Source organism: Anomalospiza imberbis, chromosome 6 (genome assembly GCF_031753505.1).
Source record: "Anomalospiza imberbis isolate Cuckoo-Finch-1a 21T00152 chromosome 6, ASM3175350v1, whole genome shotgun sequence".
Classification (NCBI taxonomy): Eukaryota; Metazoa; Chordata; class Aves; order Passeriformes; family Viduidae; genus Anomalospiza; species Anomalospiza imberbis.
The window spans coordinates 34675454-34703287 of NC_089686.1; the positions used below are offsets into that span (position 1 = coordinate 34675454).

General features: G+C 42.4%; 1 protein-coding gene and 1 long non-coding RNA gene across 2 annotated transcripts; both read right to left on the reverse strand.

Annotated features, from left to right (window-relative positions):
• Nucleotides 1–265: 265 nt before the first annotated feature.
• MED6 (mediator complex subunit 6) lies at nt 266–12018 on the reverse strand. The gene is made up of 8 exons (XM_068193276.1): nt 11916–12018; nt 6353–6512; nt 5228–5319; nt 3183–3265; nt 2361–2469; nt 1890–2005; nt 1153–1180; nt 266–779 (listed from the first exon to the last, which is right to left on the reverse strand). The coding sequence occupies exons 1-8, from the start codon at nt 11935–11937 to the stop codon at nt 652–654; spliced, it is 738 nt and encodes a 245-aa protein (XP_068049377.1). The 5' UTR covers nt 11938–12018; the 3' UTR covers nt 266–651.
• A 2524-nt stretch (nt 12019–14542) lies between these two features.
• LOC137475701 (uncharacterized) lies at nt 14543–26515 on the reverse strand. The gene is made up of 3 exons (XR_011000028.1): nt 26416–26515; nt 25867–25989; nt 14543–15720 (listed from the first exon to the last, which is right to left on the reverse strand). It is a non-coding gene; the product is annotated as an uncharacterized lncRNA (long non-coding RNA).
• Nucleotides 26516–27834: the final 1319 nt, after the last annotated feature.

Here is a 27834-nt window from a genome sequence, read left to right on the forward strand (position 1 = left end):
ACCATTAAGTAAAACCCATGTCCAAGAATATCTAGAAACTGAGACCATTCTGACATCTAATTACATGGATTTGAGGGTCCAGTTATGAAATCTTTTATCTTTATCCCAAGCACACTAGAGGCACAGCAATTTGTAGTGGGTAACCTAACTTTTCCTCCTCAAAAGAGAAGACAATATATTCCAACATCCAAGCAAAAAAAAAAAAAAATGCTGCCAGCACATATGACATATTTGCTACTAACAAAGTATACATTTAAGAAAGGCATTCCAGCAGCCAGGAGTTTTATTTGCCAAGAATTCCAATTCCTTTTTATATATAAAAGGTTTGTTTTTCTTTTTACATAGGAAACCTAGACACAAAGAATGCAGGAATTTGTAAAGATTTCAGGAGGCTCCTGAACATGTCCATGTAAAAACCATTCTCAGAAGTCAGCATTTAAAATAAGATGAAGACTGAAAACACCTCCTTTGAGGCAGCTCACATCCTGACATTAACATTTGCATGAGAGGTTTCTACAGAAAAAGCTGTTACAGGGATCCCAGACCCTGAAATGTCAGTCTCAGTGGAAGAGCTTAAATATAAAGAAAAGGTTGCAAGAATCTTCTGTTTTCCAGGTACTGACTAATCCAGATGTGCAATAGCTTCTCCCTTCACTGGAGTCTCATTCGTTTTTCAGGTGGTCCTTTAGCACCAGCACTCTGAGCATTCTTTACAGTCTCTTTTTCCTCTGTCTTGACAGCTTCAGGGACTGGTTCTGGTTCCTTCTTGATTTGTTCCACTAAAGATATAACAGCAAAAGAAAGTTAAACCTCTGATTTCATTCCACTCTTCAGAGTATTTAGAAAATATTGTTAATGCCACATGGGCAACATTAATTTCAAAGGTGTAAGAATAATAAGCAGAGAATAAATTAATACTTTTATTCAGTTAAAAGGTGGAAGAGATTGAAGTGATACAGTTCAGGCCTTTCCTGTTTAGACGTTGCTTATGATCAATTCAAAGTCTTCACTCTTATCCATTACTTTGCACAATTAGCTAATGCCAGAATTCCAAACCACCTCACAGTAGCAGCAGCAAGAGCTTACATGGCAACTGCAAGATACTGCATACAGAGTCTATTTTTAAGTCTTATGAAAATATTACAGTTTTACCTGGGATAGGCTTTTCTCCAGGCTTTTGCTGTGAGAGAAGAAAGAAAACCAACATATCAGTGGAACCAAAGTTGTAACTCTCAACCCTTCCTGCCATTAATTTAGGAATTAAATACAAGCAATGCACTCCTATATGTAAGAGGTGAGAGTAGAATGGGTCACTAAATACGCTTTAAACAAAATCCAGTTAATATTTTGTAACATCCAGTTTTTCCTCTAACAACTGAAAAACACTAAAGACAAAAATATGCAGTTAGCCAGTCTTCCCCAGGACTGGCTGAGGAGCACTTTTGTGAGATGCTGTAAACATAATTTCCTTTGCTCCCAAGCAGAAGACCTGGTGGAACAAATGGCTACCAAAGACAATCAGAGGTAACCCCAACAACTTCACAGAATGCCAAGAATTTCCATGCTAACTAATGAGTTTCTAGAACAATGGAGTAACTAAAACAAAATACTGTGATGGCTTGATTGAGTTCACAAAAGAGGAAACTGGAAGCAGCAGCAACATCTGATAGCTGAGAACAGACCCTCCGTGATCAAATAAGGAAGATGTATAATAAAATTCACTGTCATAGTTTTGCCAAGGTCTTAATGACTCCAGTGATTACAAATGGAGATCCTACACTCTAATATGAGCCTTCCATGTCAAGTTTGTGATCTAATCCATGTTACTACTGCATGACTGTCTTTTAAGTTCTAAGTTACAGTAAAACTGTGGCTTTTGAGTGTCATACCTGAACAAATCTGGGTGGAAACTTTTGCCTTAGGTCTAAAAGCAAAGCATCTACTCGTTGTCTTTGGAAAATAGAGCTTGGTTCTTCTTTCTTCTTGGCTTTTGGTTTAGTTTTCTCTGCAAATCAGAGAAATATTAGAGAAAGATGTATTAAAAATTATTTTCTCTTAGCAGCTCTTTGTTGTATGACCTCCTGACAAACTGGTTTGTCTTTTGAAAATGTGTTTTGGTCCTCCATGGGTTGAAGAGCTGCCCACTTTGTTGACACACAGTTCATTTTCATCTCCCACCCATGCCACAATGTTCATTCCCACCCGCACAGAAGGGCAAGATTCCTTTAACCTGGTAGAGAGCCCTAACTTACCCTTCAGACACTTCATCTCACCTCTCCACCATCACTGTGCATTGCCTCAAGCTTCTCCCTACATTCTTTTCCTCTCCCAAAGTATGTAGGAGAAACTAGCAATCATACCTCGTTCTTCTTCATCTTTGAAATGCCACCAGTAGCCCTTGGATGGGTGATAGCGACAGTAGGACATAGCTTCTTCAAAAGCAGACTGAATTCCATGCACTGCAGTGAGCTTTCAGAACAAGAATGTAAGGCAGTGTTCAGAACTCAAGGAGAAAATACAACATAAGTTTTTGAAAGTAGGTATTTTAAAATTAGTATTCTATATTCATTTTTGTTCTGGAAAGGGAAATTGGAATATCCCGTTTTGGACTGAGAATGTAATTTCTTGAACAGGTTCTTAAAAGGCTCTTCTGAAGTGCTTTTCTAAACTGACAAGAGAAAAACTTGGAAAAAAACATCAGTTTACAAGAACAGAAGAAATCAAAACAAACTTGAGCATCCAATTTAGGAAGAAATACCACATCAATTAAAAACATAAGCCTCATTTAAAAATAAATATTACATTAGCTTAACATTAACTTTCCGAAGCAAGCTTCACTGATTATGTATTTAATTACTATTTCATATGTATGTCAAATAATTTTAAAATTTTGATTATTCAAACTTCATGCTGTTCTGCCAATTGTGTAGCTTCATTATTCTGATCCTTCATCCTTAAACAATGTATCCTAGTTTCTGGGCAATACAGCATTCTCATAGGATCTTGCATTTTCACGTGGGATGCACACAATATTAACCAGTGGGGTTTGTTTTAAGTTCCTGCACCATTACTACACAAGTTCTTTGCTCAGAATAGTGAAGGAGATATTTAAACAGCGTGGGGGACAACCAAAAGTAAAAACAGATATAAAGCAGTCCACATCAAATGCACAGAACACTTACAACTCTGGAGTTAATGACAGATCCTAAGTCAGGTGCTTGATAAATCACTCCAGCAATAATATAGTAGTCAGCCAATGGCATAACTGTGGGAAGGAAAAGAAGAAAAACATGGAATCAATTCAAAGCTCTGGCTGAAGACTGTGTATTGTTGCTGAATTTCAGTTGTAGCAGCAGAAACTGCAATATTTCTCTTATCACAAAGTTTTCTCTTGTTAACCTTTTCCTTGGACTCAGCTTTCTCGAACTTCTACAGTCCTCTCAGCTAGATTTCCCAGATCCAATAGAGTGAAGCACACACAAAGCATGCTTTTCTAAATTAGTAACATTCTGCCAAAAAAAAACTACTTTCCAAAGGCATTTGCTAAATCAGATTTTGAACCTCTACTGACCAATCAAAAATTCTTGTTCATTAGAGCTGCAGTGCAGAGGAACATTATAGTTGCCTCTATAACTCTGCCAAACATTGTTCAATTGAGAAACCACAGCAATGCTCCCAGTTTCACATTCCTAAGGACATTACCTGTGCACACACGTGTTCCAGTTCCTCCATCTCTACTAACAATTCATCCAGTACTTGCATTTTATGAAGCTGCCTAAATCAGCAGTCCCAGACAGTTGGGTGCCTATTACAGTACCCACTTCTCCTCAAAAGAAAATGGATGCTTAGCACTTCTTTACAAATGGAGCAAGACACAGAACAGCAGTTTTACTGTTTCACAGCTCTGTACCAGGTCCTACTCTCCTAGACAGGCAACTCTCCCTAATCATTGATCTAAAGATTTTTCTAATACCCCTTCAAACAGGCAAAAGCTTGTCTTTAAGAATTTAAAATATAAATACTGCTTTTTTAAAAACACACAGAAGTCATAAGACAGGGCTGCATCAGCTGTATTTGAATATTCTACACCAGCTATGAACTCATTAAATTTCACTTTTACATCCCCATTCCAATGTCTGAAATACATTAATTTTTGTACCCCGATGAAATAAAACACATGGTAACATCTCAGCTAGGGAACTATGAAACTCAAGTAACGTACCCAGCACAAACTTTACAGTCATAGTGGGAAAAATGTTACCAAACAAGTGACAGCTAAGTTCCACCACACATACATCTGCCTTACAGCATATGTCTAAACACACATACTGTGGTAGCCCCAACTCCAGGCTCAATCTGAAAGGTGTCAAAACCAGAAATTAAGGGCTGTACGATAATTCTAAACTCACTTTTAGAAGCTATGTTGAAAATCTCTAATAAAGAAATAACTCAATGTACTAAAGAATCAATCACACATGTTTTCTCAACTTGGAACTGCAATGTAAACAGACCATTATCTGACATAAGCAAATAAGAAACATTACAAGACAAGACAAAATCCCATAAAGATCAAAATGTATATACAGAACCTAAATCCCTAAGAAAAAGAAGTTAAGAAATAATTAGCACGAACCCTGCCTTTCTTTCCTACAAAGCTTACTCTGAAATAACCTATTATTTTATATCAACATGAAGTAAATAGATAAGACAATCCAATAACTATTGAAATGTGGCTACATATTTGATTAATCACATATACACAAACAAATTCAAGGTTAAAAAGGAATAACAAAGCCAGTTGCATGCAGATGGGGAAAAAAAGCTAAGGTATTTGATTTAAAAACTGGAAAGCAACACTGTAGGAAGAAGTGGTGCTGTTACCACAAGACTCCATCACAACAAGACATGGACACTTGCATAGCCTAACGGATAAATACGACATGGAATGAATGCTATTAGCAACTTCCTGCAGGAAAACGCAGCACGGGGCAGCACTCTCTCATTCACTGCTCCCATTTCCCCACAAGATGGCGCTCCCTGCTGCTGGCACACTGCAGGGACCTGCCGCAGAAAGGATCTCCCCACCACAAAGCCTCACACCCTCCTAGTTAGACTGGAGATTAAGACAGAAGAGGGGAAACAGAAGTGCTTATACACAAATTAGGAACTTGATAAAAACAACTGAGTGACTGGCTTCTCAACAGGGGCAAGAAGTGGGTGACTGTACCTTGTGTTGGAGATTGCCTTTGCTGCTTTCGGATAATGAAGAGGATGGGCTCTTGAGCATGGAGAAGGATGTACTCCACTCCAACCATCTGGCTGAGAAAGAAACAACCAGAGTGAGTATCTTCCTCTAAGTAAAATCTGTAGGATGTGAAGAGCAACCAAAGGGCCCGGCAACAAAGCAACAAAGTTCTGATGCTTTGAAAGCTCTTCTTTATAATGTGCAGTAAATAAAGGCAAAGGATTTCCTGAGGTAGCTATCAAACCCTAGGTGCATAGACAAAGGGAGTTATAACAACCTGACACAACACAAGTAGAACATATTAGCAACAGATAAATAGCAAGAAAGATAACAATCTATCATAACGGCGATGTCATTTAAATACAGCAACAAAGAACTGGTGTATGATGTGACCATCTGGGTGTCTGATATAAAGGCCTCTCTGCAACCACACTGAGCACAAGTGACTTTACCAATAGACTTCTAGTCCTGCTTGCAAACTCTCTATCATACTGTGGAGTCTTAAAATAGTTCTCAAACAAACTCAAACAAACAACTCGCCTGTGCTCAGCATAGCAGATGGGGAACTAAAAAGAAAGTTAACTTGCACATCCAATCTCAATACACAACCATATGTGATCAGTTTATTTACAACACTCACTACTCTTATTATCCATACTAAAAAGCCAGCTCTTTGGAGGAATTATGTACTAATTATGGCACACAGCCAGCAGTATATGGAAACAAACTATTTATGAACTCAAAGTATCCCCTAACATAAACTCTATTCACCGCAGAAAAAACATTTAACTACATTAGACTACTCAGGTTCTGTTGAGCAGAAAGGATGAGAGAAGACAGTTTTCTATTTCAGAGAAATATCTAAAGGGTGGTTTACTGGCATCTCAAAAGACACAGAGAATCCTTCAAGCTTAACACCTCCTTGAGATGGCATAAGAACAAGCAGAAAACATCCAATACAGAAAGAGCCAGCCTCGCTGGAAAGTGGTGGGACTAAAAAGCACACAACACAACGAGCGTTCCAGCATGCCTCCATTCAGTCACCAAAGCCTCTGAATGGAGGAACAAGGGATACTGCACAGGAACCAGATGCAAATTACAACTTACTTCAAATGGTCCAGGGTCATCCGCTGCATTTTGACGACTTCATTGTTACATGTTCGGTCATAGAAAGGGTTACTTCGCTCTGAGAAATAGTCCAACACACTCCCATTGTTTAATATTGGAATCCAGGAGCTGTCAACCCAGGAGATCCCCAACAGATTATCTGGGAAAATAAATCTACATTGAGTACCAAAGCAGTCAAAACCACTACAAATACATCCAAGAGTAAATAGCCATCAGTTAACAATTACAGCAGAGGAAGGAGATGGAACACAAACACACCAGTTAACATGAAAGAAGTATTTCATACAGTGCAGGTAGTAATTGATAACCTTTAACCTTATGCAGGTCTCTTAGCAGTATACAAAAAAAAAACCCCAAACAAACAAAACAAAACAAAAAAACCCCAACACACCCCAAAAAACAACAGCAAACACAAGGATGCTATCTTTGGGCAGATGCTTCCCAGTAATCTTGAACAAGAGATTCTATTCCTGACTATAAAATTAATCTGCCAAATTGCCTGCAGCAAATTACTTGTTCCATAACTCAGTGGATATTACAGATATTTAGCTACCGAACTCTAACAATTCTATTAAAAAAGTAAGCTTTTTAAACAAACATATTTTATAACCTACAATTCATAATAGGCCAATTAAATTCTTACAGATTTAGGGAAATATGTGTTAAAGTCCCTGCATTTTGTAATCATGCTGCAGCAAAATGTTCTTCAGGCACATCAAAGAAACCAGTGTCAAGAACCAATTCCATAGGCAACAAATCTGCCAACACTAGAGATCCAGGAGGAACCTTGGAAAAAAACCCTGAAATTCACTGGTTTTAAATAACAGCAGCAGCAAACAGAATTTCCTAGACACAAGAAAGCGGGAAGAGACATGCATTGTTTAGATTAAAAAAACCCTAAGTGATGAGAAGTCATTGAAGACTGACTGAAGATCTCAAATTCCCTCCACATGGGAACCTGTCCCTAAAGTTCATGCATTATATACATACCCTGAACTCCCACTTATCGTTCCAATGAGACTATTTTACTTCTGTGACAATTCAGCATGCTCAAGGATCACCAGATCACTCTCAAAAATGTCAGCTCATACACTACTAGCAGCTTCTCTGAGGAAGAGTTATAAAGCAACACTACCTGCTTAGCAAACCAGGAAAAATGCAACAGAAATAGCTACATGTAAACCAATTTTCCTTGCTAATCTCAGAATTTTTAGCCCAACTGTTTCATGCAGGGCAGGGAAAGGGAGGGAGGGAGAAGTCTACGGGCATTCAAGTTATTTCACACAGACTATTCTCTCTCCTCACTACAGAAAAGGAAGTCTCAGAAACATGGCACTAAGATCCATTATTAAGCACCTAAGTCATAGTAGTGCTGTTTATTCCAAATGCCATTCAAATCCAAAAGAGCTCTCCTTTAAAAAAAAAAAATCTTAAAATCTTAAGCACTTGCATTCTTCTTATAATAAGCTCTCACATTATACTTCAAGTACAAACTTTCTTTGTTTGTATGGTTAACAATAACTGCATTTCTCAGAGGACTGTCACGCAAGCTTTAGATAGAGATATATATATATAGCTATCATGCTGTATATAGACTGAGAAATGCATCGTAAAATGGAATACAAAGTTGGACTCTAAGACTCAATTATCCAGCTGCTTACTGCCAGTAGTTATAATTGCCGTTATAACTAGCAAGATAGTGCTCTTAACTGTTCTTGGAAAAAGGAGAGGAAGAATAAAACAAACCGTGAATCTGACATGGCTGTCATACTTAAGAGTGTACCGTTTATTTTGGGTATAAGAAAGGATGGTATTCTTGCTTCCCTGTTCCTTTCAAAAATAGGACATCTTGTGCAAAGCATTTCTTGTGGAATTTGCATCACAGCTGCAAAAGTAAAGTGCTTGTGACAATACTGCCAATTTGTCATGATTTCCAAGACAATTTGGAAGACAAGCCAGCAATCCATGGCAAAAAAGAAGAGTAATTCACACAATGTGCTGAACCTGGCCTTGCTGGCCAGGTAGCCCAGCACTACGCTTTCTTTGCCAAACCGAGAGGAACAGTAAAGTAGCCTGACGGGGTATTGGGTTTGCCTGAGCAGGTTTGGTAGGAGTTGTTACAGGGGTGCCTTCAGTGAGAAGCTGCTGGGAACTCCCCCACGTCCTACAGAGACAAGCACAGTCCATGATAAGGTGGCTGTCCCACTGCAGCCCATGGAGATCCACAGTGGAGCAGAGATCCAGATGCAGCCCCTTGAGGACCCCACACTGGAGCAGGTGGATGTCCAAGGGAGGACGTGACCCCATGGGAAGCCACACTAGTGCAGGCTCCTGACAGGACCTCTGGTGCCTTGGACAGAGGAGCCCAAGCTGGAGCAGGTTTGCTGGCAGGACTTGTGACCCTCTGGGGGACCCATGCTGGAGCACTTTTTTTCCATTTCTCCCGAAGCCGAGTGCAATACAAGCCATGCCAACCAGCCCCACGAGTTGCCAGGCCCTGCAGAGCTGCCAGATCATGTTCACCTGGGCTAAGTAGCCTCAAAGCTGGCCCAGAGGGTAAGGCAGGTCAGAGGCCATGCTCACTGACAATGGGCACTTGTCCATCCCGACCCAGCTCTGAGTGCTACAAAGATCTTGGTAATTCTGGAAAAGTGAGCGATTGCCTGTGTAACCAAGATAACCAGCCTGCACAGAAGGTACTTAAAAATTGTGAGCAGGTTGGTTTAAGTGCCAAATATTAATCTGCATTATTACTTCCACCAATTTCAGAGACCAAGATCGATTACACAAAATTTCTTGATGACCAGTATTTCAGACCACACATGAACCGATTTCAAAAATTTGTGAAGATAAAATATTCTAATACTCTTGGATTGGCGAAAATGCAGCTGTTGTAGTTTCAGTAATATATATTTTGAATTTAAATGATAGACCCACATGATGGTAGGCCCAAAGGGAATACACAGTAAAATTACACCAACAATTCCACTTTTCAGAGCTGCAAAATTTTGGATTTTTCACTACTGGTTTTGATGTGTCATGCAGAGAAATCTGGAATGGTTTTTCATAGGTAGACCCATTGCTCTTCCAACACTCTACCTTAATTTCTAACCTTTCTGTTCCCCAAATTCAGGGAATATTATTATCAGCTTCAACCTTACCTGGGTCCCATTAATTTTTAAGTACTTAAGCGAAGTGGCTAGGCTTAAATCTGTTTTACTGGAATGTGTCAGCTTTTGGAAACTATCATGCTGACTAATAACCCTAATTGGGGGAGTTATGCAGGCTACACTGAATACCTGTTTACAGTGAAGAAGAAGAGAATGGTACTAAAGAAGGTGGAAGGAGAGCAATAGGCACTGGGGTCTGAAAGGGCTCCCACCCTTTGGCCTGAATCAATGTACTCTTGGTAGGCAGGAAGGGACAATTAGATGTAAACATTATTTCTGACTATGAGAGGAGGGGACTGGTGGAAAACATTAAGGCATTCCTAGCAGACCTCATAGCTCCAGTACAGCCAGAAAATGAAACAACAGACTTCTGATCAACAGCGGAGCCACACATTCAGTAATAAACAGATGCAAGGGCCTGCTCAGTAAAGTTACAATACCGATTGTTGAAGCAATGGGAAAAAGGGTTTTATGGCCATTCTTACGGGTTGTGGACTGTCCCAATTGGACATACCAAACTGACTCACGAGTTTCTATATGCCAGAATGTTCCCTTCCATTGTCAGGGCAAGACTTACCATGCAAGCTGAATACTCAAGTAACTTTTTTTGAGAACTGTGTATAGCTATGCATCTCTCAGAAAAAGGCATGGAAAGCTCAAATCTGCTTACCAATGAACCAGACCTCAAAGGAACCTGAAAACTGCACCCTGAACACAGTACTGATTGCTGCTTAGAGCATCAATATGAATTTAATACCTGTAAAGAAGCCTTGTTCTCAGGTGTATAGACTGGTACGGGATTTAAGAGCAATAAATCAGATACCTCAACTCTGTTGTGTGGATGGGCTTCTTCTACCAGGTGAAAAAGCCTATTTCGGAACAACAGCATAGGAGAGATCCATGGAGGATTGTCTCCTGTGGGAGGAATCCCACCATGGAAGTCCTCCTGCTGAGGAGGACAGAGTGGCAATGTCAACATGCGTGAACTGATCACAATCCCATTCCCTGTTCACCTTTGCTTGAAGGAGAGAAGGTAGAGAACTTCAGAGTGAAGTTAAGCCCAGGAAGAATGGAGTGGTGGAGGTGTTTTTAAGATTTGGTTTTATTTCTCATTATCTTCCTCTGATCTAATTGGTAACCAATTCAATTAATTTCCCCAAATCGAGTCTGTTTTGCCCAGGACAGTAACAGATGAGTGATCACTCCCTGCCCTCATCTCGATCCACAAACCTCTCTTTCCCCTGTCTGGTTGAGAAAGGGGGTGACAGAGTGGCTTTAGTGGGTACCTGGCACCTAGCCAGGGTTAATCCACAGCAGATAGATTAAAAATAGAAGTATGCCTCAAAATCTACTTAATATATTGAACTACATTAGATAAAAGACTTTGAGGGAGCTTAAATTATCTGGAGTAACACAGAAGGTTCTCACATTAGCTAATAACTTAATACAGCACTCCTCCATTAACTGCCTACATAGTTTCTTCATGTAATCTCAAACAAGGCCGTCAAAAAACCACACAGGACTACACATAATCATTAAGAATTTGAAGACAAAAAAGGAGAAAACCTCTGTGGCATTATCAAAACTGACCCTTTATGAGATTTCCCTAAATACCTGCTCTTGTTCATTCTCTGAGACTCCACCACACAGGCTCCTGATGTTATTGCATTCAGACACTCCTATGGAGAAAAATAACTTCCTTTCCTGTGAACCCCTATTTCTTCCCTAAAAGCTCAAATTCGTTACAATTTAACTTCTACTTTGTTTACAACATAAATATTCGTTAACACGTCAGTCAAATATCACTTCTTCTTCAAAACATAATCTCTTTTTATTCATATCCCTGACTCCACACCCAATGGTTTTTTGTTACTTCAGCTTTCTTTCCGGCTTTCCTAACACCTGGCCTGCTTCACCACATCGACCTGAAATGCTCTTAAGACTTCCAGCTTCACAGGCTGCTCCGGTCCTGTGCAAGTCCCACACACAAGGCAGCGCTTCCCACTTTCCCCCGCACTCCAGAGCTGGAACTCTCTTTTTTAGCTGCTCCCTAACGTCGCCATCTCATTGCAGGACCACTTTACCCGCCCTGAAAAGGCAGAATCTACCAGAAGGAAGCTTATTTTCCCCAGGCGGCCCTGAGCACACGCTCGCAGCCTGCCGCACATCCAAGAAAGCTGCGTTTTGGGCAGCTTTTCCGCCCGGCCGTTCCAGCTTCCGAGGACCGCTACCCCACCGCACCGACCCCCTCCTGCGGCCGCCCCGCGGAGGGCTCTGCCCCGCGGGCGGAGCCGAGCCGAGCCCAGGCCGGCGGGCAGAGCCCCGAAGCCGCGGGGAGCGAGCCCCGAGCGCCGCCCTCGTCCCGGGCCTACCTCGGATGTCCACAGCCGCCATGGCCGCGCCGCGCACGTCCTGAGCGGGGCGGGGCGGGGCGCGGGAAGCGGCCTTGGAGCGGGGAGGCGGGCCGGGCCGGGGAGGCGGGGCGGGGCGGGGAGGCGGGCCGGGCCGGGGAGGCGGGCCGGGGAGGCGGGCCGGGCCGGGGAGGCGGGCCGGGGAGGCGGGCCGGGCCGGGGAGGCGGGGCGGGCCGGGGAGGCGGGGCGGGCCGGGGAGGCGGGCCGGGCCGGGGAGGCGGGCCGGGGAGGCGGGCCGGGCCGGGGAGGCGGGGCGTGCCGGGGAGGCGGGGCGGGCCGGGGAGGCGGGGCGGGCCGGGGAGGCGGGCCGGGGAGGCGGGCCGGGCCGGGGAGGCGGGCCGGGGAGGCGGGCCGGGCCGGGGAGGCGGGGCGGGGCGGGGAGGCGGGCCGGGCCGGGGAGGCGGGGCGGGCCGGGGAGGCGGGGCGGGCCGGGGAGGCGGGCCGGGGAGGCGGGCCGGGCCGGGGAGGCGGGGCGGGCCGGGGAGGCGGGCCGGGCCGGGGAGGCGGGCCGGGCCGGGGAGGCGGGGCGGGCCGGGGAGGCGGGCCGGGCCGGGGAGGCGGGCCGGGGAGGCGGGCCGGGGAGGCGGGGCGGGCCGGGGAGGCGGGCCGGGGAGGCGGGCCGGGGAGGCGGGGCGGGCCGGGGAGGCGGGGCGGGCCGGGGAGGCGGGCCGGGCCGGGGAGGCGGGGCGGGAGCCATGCACGGGGAGAACGCCCCTCATCCCGACGCGCGGTCGCTGGCCGGGGAAACGCCTTCCTGAAGCGGAGGGTTGTGCTGCTCCAGCGTCCCATCACAAGTAAGAGTGGCCTGCGCTTCGCCTGAGTGGTGCATAACCAGAACGACGGCGCCAGTGCCGAAAATCGACATGTTCATTCGGAACTGTTTGCTCAAAACAAACAGCTTGTTGGGGTTTTGCAGTTGTTTTTGCCTGACCTTGGCCCGCTGGTATTTGCCGGTCGCTTTCAAAGAGAAAGTGATGTGGGCCACAGGTTGCTGCTCAGCATCACACCCATCCAGCTTGAGCTGGCTGGGGTAGCCCTAATTTAGTTATCCATGTGGAAATAATAGATGTTTTGAGGTCACATCATCAAAACACTGTATGGTTCCTGTCCTGCGGTATGGTCCTTGGCATTTTGGCTCTTAAGTGAAATCGTCAGCCATCAGTTATTTATGGAGTGAAGAGCAACACTCAGTAGATGGAGGAATATACATAAACATAAGATTATTATGCTCCTTATTTAGATTGACAACTACAGTCTCCCAATCTGCTGTACAGAGTGTCCAATATCCCTATGTCATGCTAGCTGTACCTCCAGGGACTCAGCCTTTGCTGCCAAGATCAGCCATCCCCTTGCCGGCAGTAGCGGAGTCTAAGAGGGCCTGGAGTTACCACCTTGCTGATGGCACGTGATTGCAATTGGTGATGGAATCTCTTGCCCTTCCATTAGAGGCCTGTGTGAAAAAAGTATAGGAAGTACTTTACTGTGTATGAAGTACAGGAAAGGGATATTATTATTGTACGAGAGCAATCAAGAAGTTAGAGCAAAAGAGAGATCATGCTGCTTATTTGCTCCCTATTCAGTCCTCTCATGCTAATGCATTAGGAGACAGACTGTAATTGCAAAACCACATACTCTTATTTTTTTCTTCCCAGGATAACTATCTCATTCAATATGTTAAAGTCACTATATAATTTGTGAATACTCTGGGCTTGTTTTCTGTGAAGAAGAGGTGCCTGCAAAACACTTGCTTTACATGTTTCAATTGTTGAAAGATGTGAAAGTACCGAGTGAAGGTTACAGAAAGTGACAAGGTCAGACAGAAAAATGCTGGTTTGGAAAACTGGACTCTAGTCTTGCCAGTAGTATAGTCATGCATTAGATTAATGAAGTTTTTTCAGACTCAGATTTATAGATGTGCTGAACCCTCAATACAAATAAAGTAATGCTGGTCATGCTTTGTGTGTTTTGTAATTCTTGCACACTGAGAAATTAAGGTCTCTAAAATCTCTCAGAGTTTATTATTCAAAATAAAAATTTTGTAATCTGTGTCTCACAGCTGCATCTCTAAAAGGGAGGTGATAACAGGCCCCTTGGCTCTGAGTGGTTCATGAACATAAATTTAATAATATCTGCAAAAATATGAGACTGGTATGGTAAATGTTCTGAGAAAATTAATCTTTTCTTCAAAAGAAGATTTTCCTAATTGGCAAAGTATATAAACATAAGTAAAAAAGATTGAACGGTGGAAGAAAAAGTACTGAACAGAAGTGCGCTGTCCAACTGTAATACTGAGTTCAGAAGAAAGCCATGAAAACACAGTACTTGGTATCATTTAATAGCACAACTAGATTAAAAATCAAATCTAACCTTAATTTTTCAATTTCATGATTTCTGGGTACTTGTCTTTGTCACTGAGATAATATTTTGTGTAATATGTGCTTTTCCATGGGGTAATTCTCATGTGTGCACACTGCAGATCCCCATTCATTAGTTAGCTGCTACTGGTTAGCAGTTTCTACCTTTGCCAAACACATCTCTCTAGTGTTATCCACACCAGAATATTTCCAAATAATACAGACAGGTTGCCATTCTAAACCAAATAACTCTATGACCCTGTCATGAACAAGCCTCCTGGAGGGAAAAATGCCACTGGACATCACAGCCATCCTTCTGGAGCATTTCTGATGCCCTGTTTCATTCTATTTTTGTGCAAACCATTTCTTTTCAGTAACAAATGTAAACTTGACCTCTATATTAATTATTCATGTTGTCCATCTTTCCTGCTGACTATGCACCTCTCTTTAGCAAGTTTGTCTTCAGATGAGCAAGCGGCTGAAAAGTGAAGATTCCTGGGTGGGAAATAATGGGGCTTGATTGCTTACAATGAATTTTCAATTACATAGTGAGACTAGCCAAAGCACTGCTGGAAGGTATTGTTAATCTGGTAACATTTTCACCTTCTGCTATAGCAGAAAAGGTGAGGGCTTTTTCACCTGGCTTCCTCGAAAGGGAGAGTCCTAATGAGCATAGGAGTTCTGTCCCTCAGCAGGAGGTGTGGATTACAGATGGAGAGATAATGAAAGCTATCACATAAAATGAGGAATTTATGCACACTGTTTTTGATGTCAGAGAAAGGCACCTTAAGCAATGAGTATTTAGACATATTCATTCAATTTGTGTGCTTTAAAAATGCATAAAACACTTGGATAAAAACTGACACATTTTGTAGTCGTGGTGTTCAGATGTCATTAAGTGTCACTCTCCCTGCAGTGGGATTATTTTTCTGTATTTCTATGGTCAGAGCTAATGAGGAATCTCATGCTACTATGCTCCCCTAAGTGTAACAGAAGAGACTGTCTCTAATTTACAATGTTTGTTATCTCCAGTGGATGCAGGATTGTTAGCACTGAGTGCTCTAAATCATATTATGGGTACAGCAGGGAGACTACCAAGGAGTCCCTTTGTGGCTTCAAATAAGCACAGCTAAACTGAGAGGACTACATCTAAAAAAGGATAGAAAACCATCTCTGTGCACATTTCTAACAGTCTGCAGAGACTGAACACATAAGCTAGCTATATGCCATGAGGTGAAAAGTATTGTTTATGAATCTTTATCATTAAACTCTGGGTGGTTTCCAAAACATAATAGAGGCTCCTGAACAAGGATATCATCACAGCACCTCAGATTCTGCCCACCTGCATTTGAACTCACAGATTAATAGTAAATATCTCCAAATATCTTTCTATGTTACATTAAATCTAGTTCTGCAATGAAGCACAAGGGAAATTTAAATTTTTATGTTAATAAAAAATTGCTGGGCTTGAATTACTTATGAAATGAGCAATTTGCTACTGGTTTATAATAAATAGGAATGGGAAAATATTCTTTTAAATCCTTATCTCATGGTTTGAGGGAAAACCATGAGAGAGAAATGTATGGGCAATGCAAAGAAAATGCTGAAATCACAAAATGTGTAAGGGGGGAAAGGAAATGTTTGAGGGAGCTGCCATGAGTTCATCACCCATATTCTGTTCTAACATTTTTGCTTGTGAAGTTTCTCTCTTTCCACCCTGAAAACCCTTATGTTGCTGGTATATTCAGATGGCATTACACATGCAGTCATTTACAAAATAGCTTCCATAGGCCTCAAAAGCCATCACTGAATTATGCTTTAGAAACCCACAGCACAGCCAAATTGCAAAATTCTGATTTTTAAATCCTTAATCAGGCACTTTTGCTGACTTCAAAGTCTGTTAATTTCTCCTTTCGCTCAGTGCATCTGCGTGTTCTTTTCCTTTTCCTGAGATGCTGTTTTCTGCACAGTTTTTATAAATACTGCTAATCACATGCATTGACTATAAAAAAAAAATAGCCAGGCTTATAAGCTTTTTTTTTTCCCCCTGGAAAAATGCCACTGGGAAAATCTAACTAAAGTGGCTGCAATGATGGCTGCAGCCGGTGCTCTTCTCAAAACTGTGTCCCCCTCACCTTGTTGCTCTCAGCTCTGGGCTGCAAAGAGCAGAGGAACTGGGGGATACTGGGAGTAATGTTCCTGGCATCCTTAGATCATTTCAATACATCTCATAGTGCTTTATTAGAGTCTCCTGTTTGAAAGAATGGGGAAAGAAAAGATTAAACCCTGCTAACAGTCTAAAAGCTTCCTGAAAACAATTCATCTCCCAGTAAGCCCCAAAAGGCTATCTGTCAAGAAGTTAATAAAGATGAAATGTCAGGATGCCACATGGCTGCTAGCAACTGCAGGCAGGAGGGGAAATGAGCTTCCAAGCAAAGAAGCACAAACTATGTCATCTTGCATATGATCATGTATTAAAACCAGCAACTGCAGATGCTGACTTTTGTGTCTCTGCAGACATCTCTGACCTTAGCATCTCTGCTGCTGCATTGGCTTTGTCAACGTAAAAGCCCATGACAAAGAAGGATGCAGCAAGTACAATCTACAGGTGCTGGATCACCCAGAGGGGACTGGTGGGAGAAGCAGAAACTGCCCCATGTCCCTAGAGCTGTACAGGTCACATACAGGCCAATATCCAGCAAGAGGCAGATGAAGCTGTCAGGCAACTCTAGAGCACAGCCTCCAATCCCCTACAGCTCTACTTGTGTGCATTTGTTAGCTGGATTGGGAGTCAACCAATGTTTTATTTCCCCCCAGTTTCCAAAAGGTAGATCAGGGCCCTGGAGTACAACCGTGGACCAGTCACTGCCAACAAGCAGTGTCTGCTGACAATGAAGGCTTGCCCGGGACAGGGAAGGGGAGAAAAGCGAAACAATCTTCTCACCATACAGCCTCTTTATTGCACATGTCTAGCAATCTAATATTCCCAATCTCTGGACTGCACCACAGCCTTGGCGTTTGGAGGCTACCTCTCAGTAAGCTTTGAATGCCATCATTTTACTGTCCATTGTACCCCCAAATGTGGCCAAATTGCAAAGACCTTGATTTTTATGCCTTTAAGTCCAGCACTTAGCTGATCTGAAAGAATTCTTTAATAAAATAGAGTCTCTCTAGTCTGATTAAGAAATCGAGATTATTTTCCTGATTTACTCTATTTTCTATTGAAAAACAGAGGGCTTTAGTTTGGCAGTGAGCCCTGTGCTTCCCAGTGGGAGGATGCAAAACATGGACAGGCTGACCAGATCAGGAAGTGAAAAGAAACACTTAATTTCTGTATTTCAAGATTGGAGAGAGCTACAAAATCCAGCAAGCAGCAACGGTGGCAGAAAATTAACAAAACTGTCTACCAATATCTCTGCTTCAACAACTGCAGGCTTCATAATGCTAAAAGTGGTCTATTTCACTTCAGTGAAGAATTTTCATTTCTGCTCTGTCCATTGAGTCACAAATGCTTTTTCTCTGCACCTTTCATCTATCAAAAACAGATATCCTCACCTACCATTAAATCTTAGTGGGCATACTTCATCACTTGTCTCAGGTACCTAATGGGCCAGGCAGGTCCTTAATTGGAGCTCTTTTTCCCTGCTCTCCTTTTGCATTATTTTTTACTGGTGTTGGTTGCCTGTTAATTCTAATACCTTTGCCTCCTTCACAGGAATTTTTCGTGTCCCCGCCTCAACAGGTACTGAAAAAAACATATTATTTCCATCCTGGCTGCACTGTTCTTCTTCATCTGTGCCTCCATACTATCCAAAGTTGAATGCAGGCGAGTGGCCCAAGTGTTGAGCCCAGGTAGTGGCTGCATAGCCAGGGCTGCTCATCCCTGGGTCCAGAGCAAGCAGGAATTTGACACTAATGTCTGAGGTGGGCAATCTGGCCTATTTGCTGGGCCTGTGTAAAATGATCTGTAAGGAAGTGTTCCTTCCCTGCTGGGGAAGGATATATCTGCATATATCAAAGATAATTGGACACTGTTTTGGAGAGAGGAAAGGCAACATACCCAGTTTGGCAGAGATGACATGAGTTTATGGGGGCCTTTCATCTCAACAGCTATGTGGCCTTTTGACTGCTTATTCTGATCAAAGTATTTTCAGAGAGAGGATTTCCTTGGTCACTGCAAATGTGGCTAAAAAGATGTGTGTTCCTTTTCCCTTCCCTTCAGAAGTGGCTGCAGAGAATGTCATTATAGGCTTCATTTTTTTGCCCTATAGCCTCTAAGGTGCAAGGTCCTCCATGGGGTAGGAAATTACTAGTGAATTGGTGATCAGCATGGGCTCTGGTATCAACAATTTATAGAAAAATCCCACTCTCAGGAGGATCTATCCCTTCTTCTGCAGGACTAACAAAATTCCTATCACAGGCTACATTAAAAAATTCCAGGTTTTCCTACCCAAATACAGCTTATCTTATACTTTGCTTCAGTAGGGTCCCAAAGAAGCAAGGTAGATCCCTTGGGTATCAGAACAGTATCAGCCCATCATGCTGGTGCTGCACTGTCCTTCATCAGAGACTGATATCAGAGCTGCTATGCCACTTCACAGAAACTTCCAGAGCCTGTACTTGAGACCCTGAGCTCAGGATGTACAAAGCTGGGACAAAGTAGCTTAGCAGGAGGGCACTGTCCAGTACACTTTTGCACATGTGAGAATCCTCCATCTGGGATATTTTCTCAACCACATCAGCCAAGAGTGAACCAGCTGTAAATACTTTACACCAGGCTTTGGTAGGAAAGACTAGGTTAAATTAATTAAGCTCACATCACAGAGATTCAGCATCTGCTCCAAACAAATGATGAACCCACACTGATACCAGAGCCTCATCTGTATAATGGAAAGAGCCATAGCATCCCTTTGCTTTGCAGATCATACTGAAGTCAGCAGGTACATGGCAACTTACAGAATATGGTATTTGCTGGGGTATTTGCACATCCAGCAAAGAACTAGTCATGTTTTTCTATCAGTGCAATAGAGAGTAGAGCAAGGACATTTATGGATTAAAAATAAAATTATCTTATTTGATCATTTCCCCCAGTCTCTTCTCCCCAGTGTTTTAAACATTCCTTTTGTTGGACGGGAAAAAATTAGAATAGCAAGGCAGGAGATACATGAATATAGCTGATCTACTGGAGTGAAGCCAAACCAGCAAAGCCAGGAATGTATTTCTGTAGTACTTAGCGCAGTGGGGCTGCACTGGGACTCAGAAGCTATTGTAATGCCGTGATAAATAATGGTAATAGGAACATCAGGAGATTAATACAGACAAACTGTATGTCCTACAATTCTGTCAAAAATTTACATTTGCCATCAGCATACACCACATGACTGTCCTTCACAGCCTGATTCAGTGCCATGAAGTGCATACTGCTGTTCAAGGGAAAAAAACATAAAGCAGGGCAATGATCACCCTTCATCACTAGGGCTGTTTCTCCAGGGTGGGCTTCCCCAGTATGGGACAAATCAGCAGCAAAGTGTTTTGTTCACATACAGAGTGTTGCATCTGTAAAATATTGCATCTGTTGGAAATTGCATTTCTGCCCAGCAGTAAATGTCCTTACATAATCAGCTGGGGCTCTGTACTGAGACAGGACAGCTTGAGCCTTACCAAGCTATGCAGTCTTATACAGCTGTACAGCCCCAAAATAATTCTTGTTAATGTCAGACACTTTAACAAGTCTCTCTCTATTTTTTTTTTAATTCCAAGTCATAACAAGATTTGGATTTAAGGAAGGGTAAGTTAAATGAGTTTTCTTGCCTTTGTAAATCTACTATCACACCTGTGGTGAAATCAATATCTTCCAGATTTTAGCTCCAGGATCACTGGAGTATCTTTTCCATCCATATTATCCATCTATTCAACTCACTGTTGTTTTTTCTTCCTAAAAAGGAAAGGTGAGTGGAGAGGAACATTATATGGCTAATGACTGACTAGCCTTTGAGATGAAACCTTGGGCTCTATTATGGGCAGAATAATTGATCACTTCAAACTGATTCTCAGGTGAGTATCAAGGATATAGAAGCAGTAGCCTGAATTTTTGTGTTGTTCATGGGTTTTCTACTTTCTCATCCATACTGGCTTTTATGGCAGATCAAATGTCTCTTCTGTCTTTGAAAATTTATAAAAATGGACATAGAAAGCTGCATTCATCCCATATTTCCCTTTCTACATGAATTTCTTTTTTTTTTTTTAAATGCACGTGTTTATCTGTTTCATAGTCCTCTTTAATCAAATTTATTCAGTACAATTTACAAAATTTCCAAAGCCTCGCATTACAGAATAAGCAATCTTGCTAATAAGGTCAAGCATAGCTTATTCTTCTAACCACTCTGCATTTTTTAGTACTGGTATTTCTAAGCCTAGAACTGTGATGAAAACAGTCAAATAATTGTACAGCTTTATGAAAGAAGGAAACAGCCCAATGAGAGATTAACCTAGGCTGATCCTCATAAGCAAACCATACTTACTTGAAAGCCAGTGGGTTAAGAATTAAATGAAGCGTGGATACTGCAGTCATTGGGTAGTTAGTTGACAGGACATGCAATCAGAGAAGCAAGTAGAGGCACAGTCAATGAGTAACTGAAAAAAATCTATATTAATACAGGTATTTTCATTTTGGGGGAAAATAGTCCATTTTGATTCTATTCAGTCTCCTCAATACCAGGAAATCTTTATTTCCTGAGCTGCCACAACACTCCTGCTCAGGGCTAAGAAATTATTGTGACAGGTGTGCACAGACAAGCAGGTCCATAAGGACTGCTCATCTGACTCTCCTCAGGGCGATATCATTAATGTAAGCTGTGCATGACAGCTTATGGGGAAAGAAATACCTTTCAAACAGCCTACCAATGCAATAACAGTGTATTGCAGGAACCACTAAATAAATTTTCTGCAGTGATATCCTCAGTAAGCTTCGATTAAATTGGGATAGTACTAATCTCTACATGTCCACACTTGAGACCTTACATTGGCAATATTACATGGACCACCTAAATGAGTTTGAAAGTCTTTCACACATCAAGATCCATTAGAATTTCTCTTCTCTTTGTAGGATGAAGCAATGATGTTTCCTCACTCAAAGTTCATTTAAGCTCTCAGTATACACACAGTTATACTGATACCACACAATGCTGGCCACACTCCATCCCTGCAGTGTCCTGGAAGATGAGGCCTGGCCTGGAAAGCTGTCTGGGTGGGGAACAGAGCCATTTTTACAACAAAATTTGAAAGATGAGAACCTCATGTAAACTGTGGGGCTGATGCTACTGGGATCGCACACAGATGGTAAGTCTGTGACCACACTGCCTGAGGCTCTGTGCTCACCAGACGTCACAAATTTGTTTGTAGGAAATCTGGGAATGCATATCCTGAGAAAAACCCCATATGCTGCAGGACAAATGTTGGAGATACAGAAAGAAGCATTCCTCTTTCATAGTTTTTCTTTCTTTTACTTGTAAGCAAGTCACCCATATATGTGGTAAAGGAGCTTTACGATTTCCATGCAGCTTTTACTCAAATGGTTTCATTTGAGCACTTCTTTAGATACAAGTATCCCCGTGCTCAGAAATGGATCTGTCTCTAGGATGAAGTGAGCCGTCTGCTTAGCTGTGCACTGCAGCACCCTCAGCATATTAGGAGAGAGAGAAAAGCAAGCAGAATAACTACATCCAACTGGAAAAGCAAGTACAAATGCATTTACACTGAAATTTAACCCAGGCCCTGCAGTTTACCCTTCAAACTCAATAACAGCAAAGGTATGTTGAAGGTCAGGACCACAAAACACCTTTGTCTCACCTCTCTTCCAAGGATAGCACCGCTATCTGAGCTGCCAGCTGAGGGCCTGCTAGTCTGCCGACAGAGTGGCTAAGTGCTCTCTTAGGGGACAGTACCATTTACTGTATCGTCAGCCACACTTCCTGAAATAGCCCGTTTCTCCTCAGAGGTCACTCTAATCACCATCAACAACTTGCAGGAACTTTTGAGACCAGGCAGGAAAACAGCACAAACTCTCTCTTTGACATCAGCCCATCAAGTGTGTCTGGCACAGCAAGAGCCTTCCAAGAGGCCAGGGTTTGGTACCCCTCAGGAATGACAGAGTTAGTAAGCATTGAAACGTTACCTTAGTGAAGATTGTGCCATGACATAAATGAAAATGGATGGGATATGCAAAACAATTCTTGTAAGTCCTGGTTTTCAAAGACATTGCCAAACTAGGAACTCTCCAGACACCTCTGCTTGTTGTGAGATCTTAACTCCTTTGCACACTGCCAGACCAGATATTTAAAAAGCAGATACTTCTCAAGCAGGTCTGCTTGCTCTGTAAAATTACTGCTTGTAGTTTTCCTCTTGCAGTTCAGCTGAAGTTGGGAATAGCTGTGTCTCACACAAACCAAGCAATTACAAGCACAAGCATTTCCATTTGCTCCCATGTGTAATTTTTAATCTCATAAAAAATACTAAGCCACAAAACTAAGAGAGAGATGGTTTTTCCAGCTTAGAAGTAGTTAGATGCACTTTTGATGTGTGCCTTTATGATACCATGGAAGAATTCAGCTGTATGAGTTACAGCTCTATTGTATGAGTTGAACCCAAGGGTGCTGGTGTGAGCTCTTCAGGTAATGGGCAAGTAATGATAAAAATGCACTTATCTTGGAATGCAGTTGCAATCACTGCTTGATCCTGAAGATGTAAGCATGGTGTAAAGACTAAGCAATAGTCCTAATGTGGAAATACAAACTGAGCATGCTTTACTACTGGTGACCATTGGATGGTGTTTCTCTTCAGAGTACCAGCAATTCAAAGTTCATGGGGAGTCAGCGCATTTTAGGATTCTTTTTTGTGTTGTTCAGTAATTCAGTTTCCAGTTACACTCACATACTGTCTTTTTAGACTGAAACCCAAGTGACTTATTTTGTACTCCTATACAGATCTGAACACCAAGTGTCACCTGGTCACTCTTGGAGTTAAGTGATCTTTACTAACATTGAACTATGTGCCATTTATCTGGGCATTAGGAGGATGCCAGACATGAACGGACCTGCAGTAACTGCTTTTATGAAGTCTCTTATTCCCCACTAATGCTGGTCAATATGCAGTCTTTCAGCATTAGAGGAATGAGTGCCTTCACCTCCATGGAGGGCTGGAACAGGCACCCTGCCAGGCTGGTGGAACAGCTGATGTGCAGTAACTTGAGCCCGTAATGCTGTGGTGTAGCATTAGGCAGTTCTGTGGGTCTTCCTGGGGCAGTAGCAACTGACAGTGGAGTGAGGGTCTGCTTCCTTAGGGTCTCAGAAAAAGCAATGTTCTCAAGTCAGATCTAGGTCACCGCTAACTCAAAAACCTCACACCACACCCCTTTGCCCGGTGTAGATGTGCCTCCAGAATCAGGACAGCTTTGGATGCTGGAAGATAAGATAGAGGAAGAATGAGGGCTGAAAGATATAGGAGTGCCTGTTTTGTGGTTCTCAATACCTGTCTGATAAGCAAGATCTAGATGTGGTTTTTTCCAGATTTACTCTTTTCACACACAACAGAGGAATCAACCTTGCTGTTCTTTAGTCCAGCCTGAGTAAAGTGCAAGAGCTACCCAGGACACTGGAGTTTGCTTGAGAGATTATAGCTGTAGCCTGTAGATGAGATGTCAACAGCTGATTTTAAGAGGTTAAAAGTGTTTTGCAAACTTTTATTTTTTGCAGCATTTCCTTCCAGTGTGGCTGTTCTGCAAATCAGAGTACTCACTTTCAATTAAAATGCAAAAAGAAACACTGGGAATGATGTTAAATTGTTGTGATTTGACCTGTCCTGGGTTCATGGGTAAACCTCTTAGTTAGCAATTTGTTACCGCATTTATGAAAAAGAAGGAAAGAATCCAGAATGATAAAAACAGAATTTTGAACAGTTGTTTTAATTCTGAACAGCTGCTCTGTTTAAGCATCCACCTCTTAGTATTGTCAGCAAGCATTTTTTGTGACAAAGATGCTGCTCATATACGCACACATGCAACGGCTTGTCACGGGGACTCTCTTACTTGCCTGCAAACATTTCTGTGGGCTGTTCTTCCTTGATTGTGTACTATTCCTGGGAGATTCATTGTAGTCCTGATTAACCATTCTCAACCAAGCAGTCAGCAGGCAGCAAACAGCCCGCAGGATGAACTGACCCAACACAGAATGCAGACTGCGGAAGAAGACATGCACAATAATCTCCAAGTGTGTTGCATTTGATGGACACTTGTAAACAAAGGATCTCATGTTCTAAAAAGGAATTTTTGACTACAACAAATTATATGGAGAGATCAAAGAAATTTGTACCAAGGTGTTACCTTCTGTTAAATGTGATTTTATTTCCCTTTCCTCTTTTCCCTGGATATAACTACGTAAGACAATTTCCCCAACAAAGGATTTCAGAGGCTTCTCTGCTTTTGTTGTCCTGGCCTTTCAGAAGTTCTTTCTCTTCTTTTTCCTGTATATGGACATAAAAGGCTATGCTGCAGAGCTTTACATACAGTTTGGAAATAAATAATGGATGATTGACTAAGCTGGTGACAGACTGTAGCAGCAGCAGCAGCTGTGTATGCTGGAAGCTTGCTGCTGTTTGGGAATTCTGCAGTTGAATTAAGGCAATGAGGGATCTCTTCTGTTCACAAGGGATTGACACCATTTTTATCACAATAGGAAATATGTGAGGCTTGTGCTTTTTCAGGAAGGATTTGATGAAACAACTCTCACATAGTCAACAGTCCCATCAATATGAATGAATGCACAAGAACTGGACAAGAACTGAAGCCTTACATGCTATACTGCTTTCCAAATTGATACCTGGTTTTCAATATATATAAACTTGCTTTCTCATAGCAGCCTTTAGAGTTCCAGTTTATAAAAAGCTCACCTAACAGCATAAATGCTACAGTGGATTCACATCCTTCTAGAAGAATCATAGAATGGTTTGGGTCGGAGTGAACCTTAAAGATCACCGTGTTCCAACCTACCTGCCATGGGCACGGACAACTTCCACTAGCCCAAGTTGCTCAAAGCCCCATCCAGCTTGGCCTTGAACACTCCTACGGATGTGATCTCTAGAAGCTTCTCTGGGCAACCTGTTCTTGTGCCTCACCTCCCTCATCAAAGACAAATGTCTCCTTTATGTCCAATAAATCTACCCTCTTTAAGTTTGAAGCCATCCCCCCATATCATAACACTACCTGCCCTTGTTAAAAGTCCCTCTCCAACTCTTTTCTAGCCCCCTTTAGGTACTGAAAGGCTACAATAAGGTCCCCCCCTCCAAGCCTTCTTTTCTCCAGGCTGAACAACTCCAACTCCCTCAGCCTGTCTTCACAGGAAAGATTCTCCAGCCCTTCAATGCCCCACCAGAGCCCAAGTGCCCAGCCTCCCCAGCTGTCTCAGGAGCCTTTTCAGTTTCCTTACAGCAATATCCTGAAATGCAGAGAACCTGTTCCACATGCCTGTAAATTAATCGTCTTATGTGCAGGCAGAAACAATTGCACCTGGAGGAAGGCTGGGACAGCTCACAGATATGTAAGATCCAGTATTTTTCACAATATTTAGCATTTCCCCCACATCTTCCAGCTAAGAATAGAATTCCAAAAAGGCAATTTTCTTCAGGTAACCTGTGAACAGGAAATTATGGTTTAGTGAGTCACAGATCCTAAAATATCCTATGAAGCATGTGACCTCTGCATAATACTACTATTAATAATAATTAAGCAATGCAAGTGTATGCTTTTGGAATGTGCTAAGGAAAGCTCAGTGTGGAGGAGGAGAGACAGGCACACTCAGGCAGTTTTAGATACAGCACCTGGGGGCATCCAGATAGACAGGTACACCCCATCTATTGCAGGATGGGATAGATAAGCATGTTCTGCTTCTATGGTCAGAAAATCCCTCACCATTGGACTAAAGACAGGCACAATAGCTAATACTGATGACCCTATCTCATGGCACACAGGTAATGACTGCAAACTGGCTTAATTTTATCTGAATGTATGTGTGCTTTATTTCACAGTTCAGTGCATCAATATAATACATAAACTTACTCTTTCTGATGCTTTCAGGTTCCTGTCATGTTTTCAAGCTGAATATCACTAAAGGTGTTGACCACTGGCAAGCCTGTATGGGGAGTCTAGTGGGCCTGAGACAGCTGAAATCTAGACCTGACCATCACATCATATGTTAAATGAAATGTGAGGTATCTCTCAAACACAAATCTTGTCTGACTTGGAAAGGTGAAAGCTTCTCATGTTTTCCTCCAAGCACCACATTCCTCTTGAAAAGGAAAGAAACAAATAAAAGCAGTCCCTTATGCTGTGGTCAGTGTGGTGACCCTATGTCTGGTGTGATATTTCCTAAATATTTTAGTACAGCCAACACGACTTAACTCCTCTCCAGGAAGAAGGATCTGGTAGACTAAACTGACCTTTGCCAGTCATCCTGCACATCTTATGGCAGGTTTGAATTCTTTGGCTGAAAGATCTAGCTCTCAGCTGAGGGATACTCTTTGCTATCAACAAAGGGTCTAAGTTGGCCAATAAACAGCAATCATTCAGACATTTTTGTTATGGTCTATTTTGGGATTTACAAGGTTGTGGCATTCATCCTCATAGGCACCAGCAATGTCAGGAAGAGAGTTTGGACATTTCTGGAAGAACTACAAGGTGGAAAACTCATTTGGGTGCTCATGCAGAATTTGGGACTAAGCCACAGTTTGGTATACTCAGAATAGTTCATAATGCAAGGACCACCCAGTTTTATCACTATTTTGTGACCATTTCTGACCAGATCTGCACCCATAATGCCAGTGGCCACTGCCAAACTCTTCTTAAAAAAAAACTTACACTTTCATAGCTTGTTTTAGACTACCACTGTTGATCAGTAACCAAAGAAAGAAATCTCAAAGATCCCTTAAGCAGATGGGGTGGGAGAGGAGAAAAAGTCACTTATGTCTCGGTGCCCCCTATGCCATGTAACTCCATGGGCTCAGGCAAATGCTGAAAAATTGAAGCAACTACTCCCAATGTCACTTTGCTACATCACCCTCCAAGAAAACAGTTCCTTCTTCGATAGCTTCTGCAGCTGCTCAGATCTCAGCAATTAATCCTCTGTGGCAATCTCCTTTCCTCTGGCAAAGTCAGCATTCCAGCACAAGAGATATATGTTGTCCTTGTGAGTTCTCCCAAGCAGCAATCAATAATGAGACAATGAAAGCTCTGAAATTACTTAAACTTACTTTGTGTAATATGACTAGCAGACAGATTAAAACAATGTCCCAACAGGAATTTTCCTTCCTTAATATTTATGTTCCACACATCAATTCCACTCTAGCTACTGTGACTAATATCCACCACCGCCACACCCGCCCCCCAGGATTTCCTGATTTTAGATCACATTTTGAGCAAGTACTTCAAACAAGATTTGTAAGTAATTTATCTCACTCTTGGCTTGAGGTACCTGAAAAA

Bases quoted from the DNA above. Each gene is read 5' to 3' on its own strand.
- MED6 (XM_068193276.1), bottom strand. From the start codon at position 11,937: ATGGCGGCTGTGGACATCCGAG. The intron at 6,513-11,915 runs GTAGGCCCGGGA...TTATTTTCCCAG, and splicing joins GGCGGCTGTGGACATCCGAG to ATAATCTGTTGGGGATCTCC. The intron at 3,266-5,227 runs GTACAGTCACCC...TCCTTCCCACAG, and splicing joins AAGGCAATCTCCAACACAAG to TTATGCCATTGGCTGACTAC.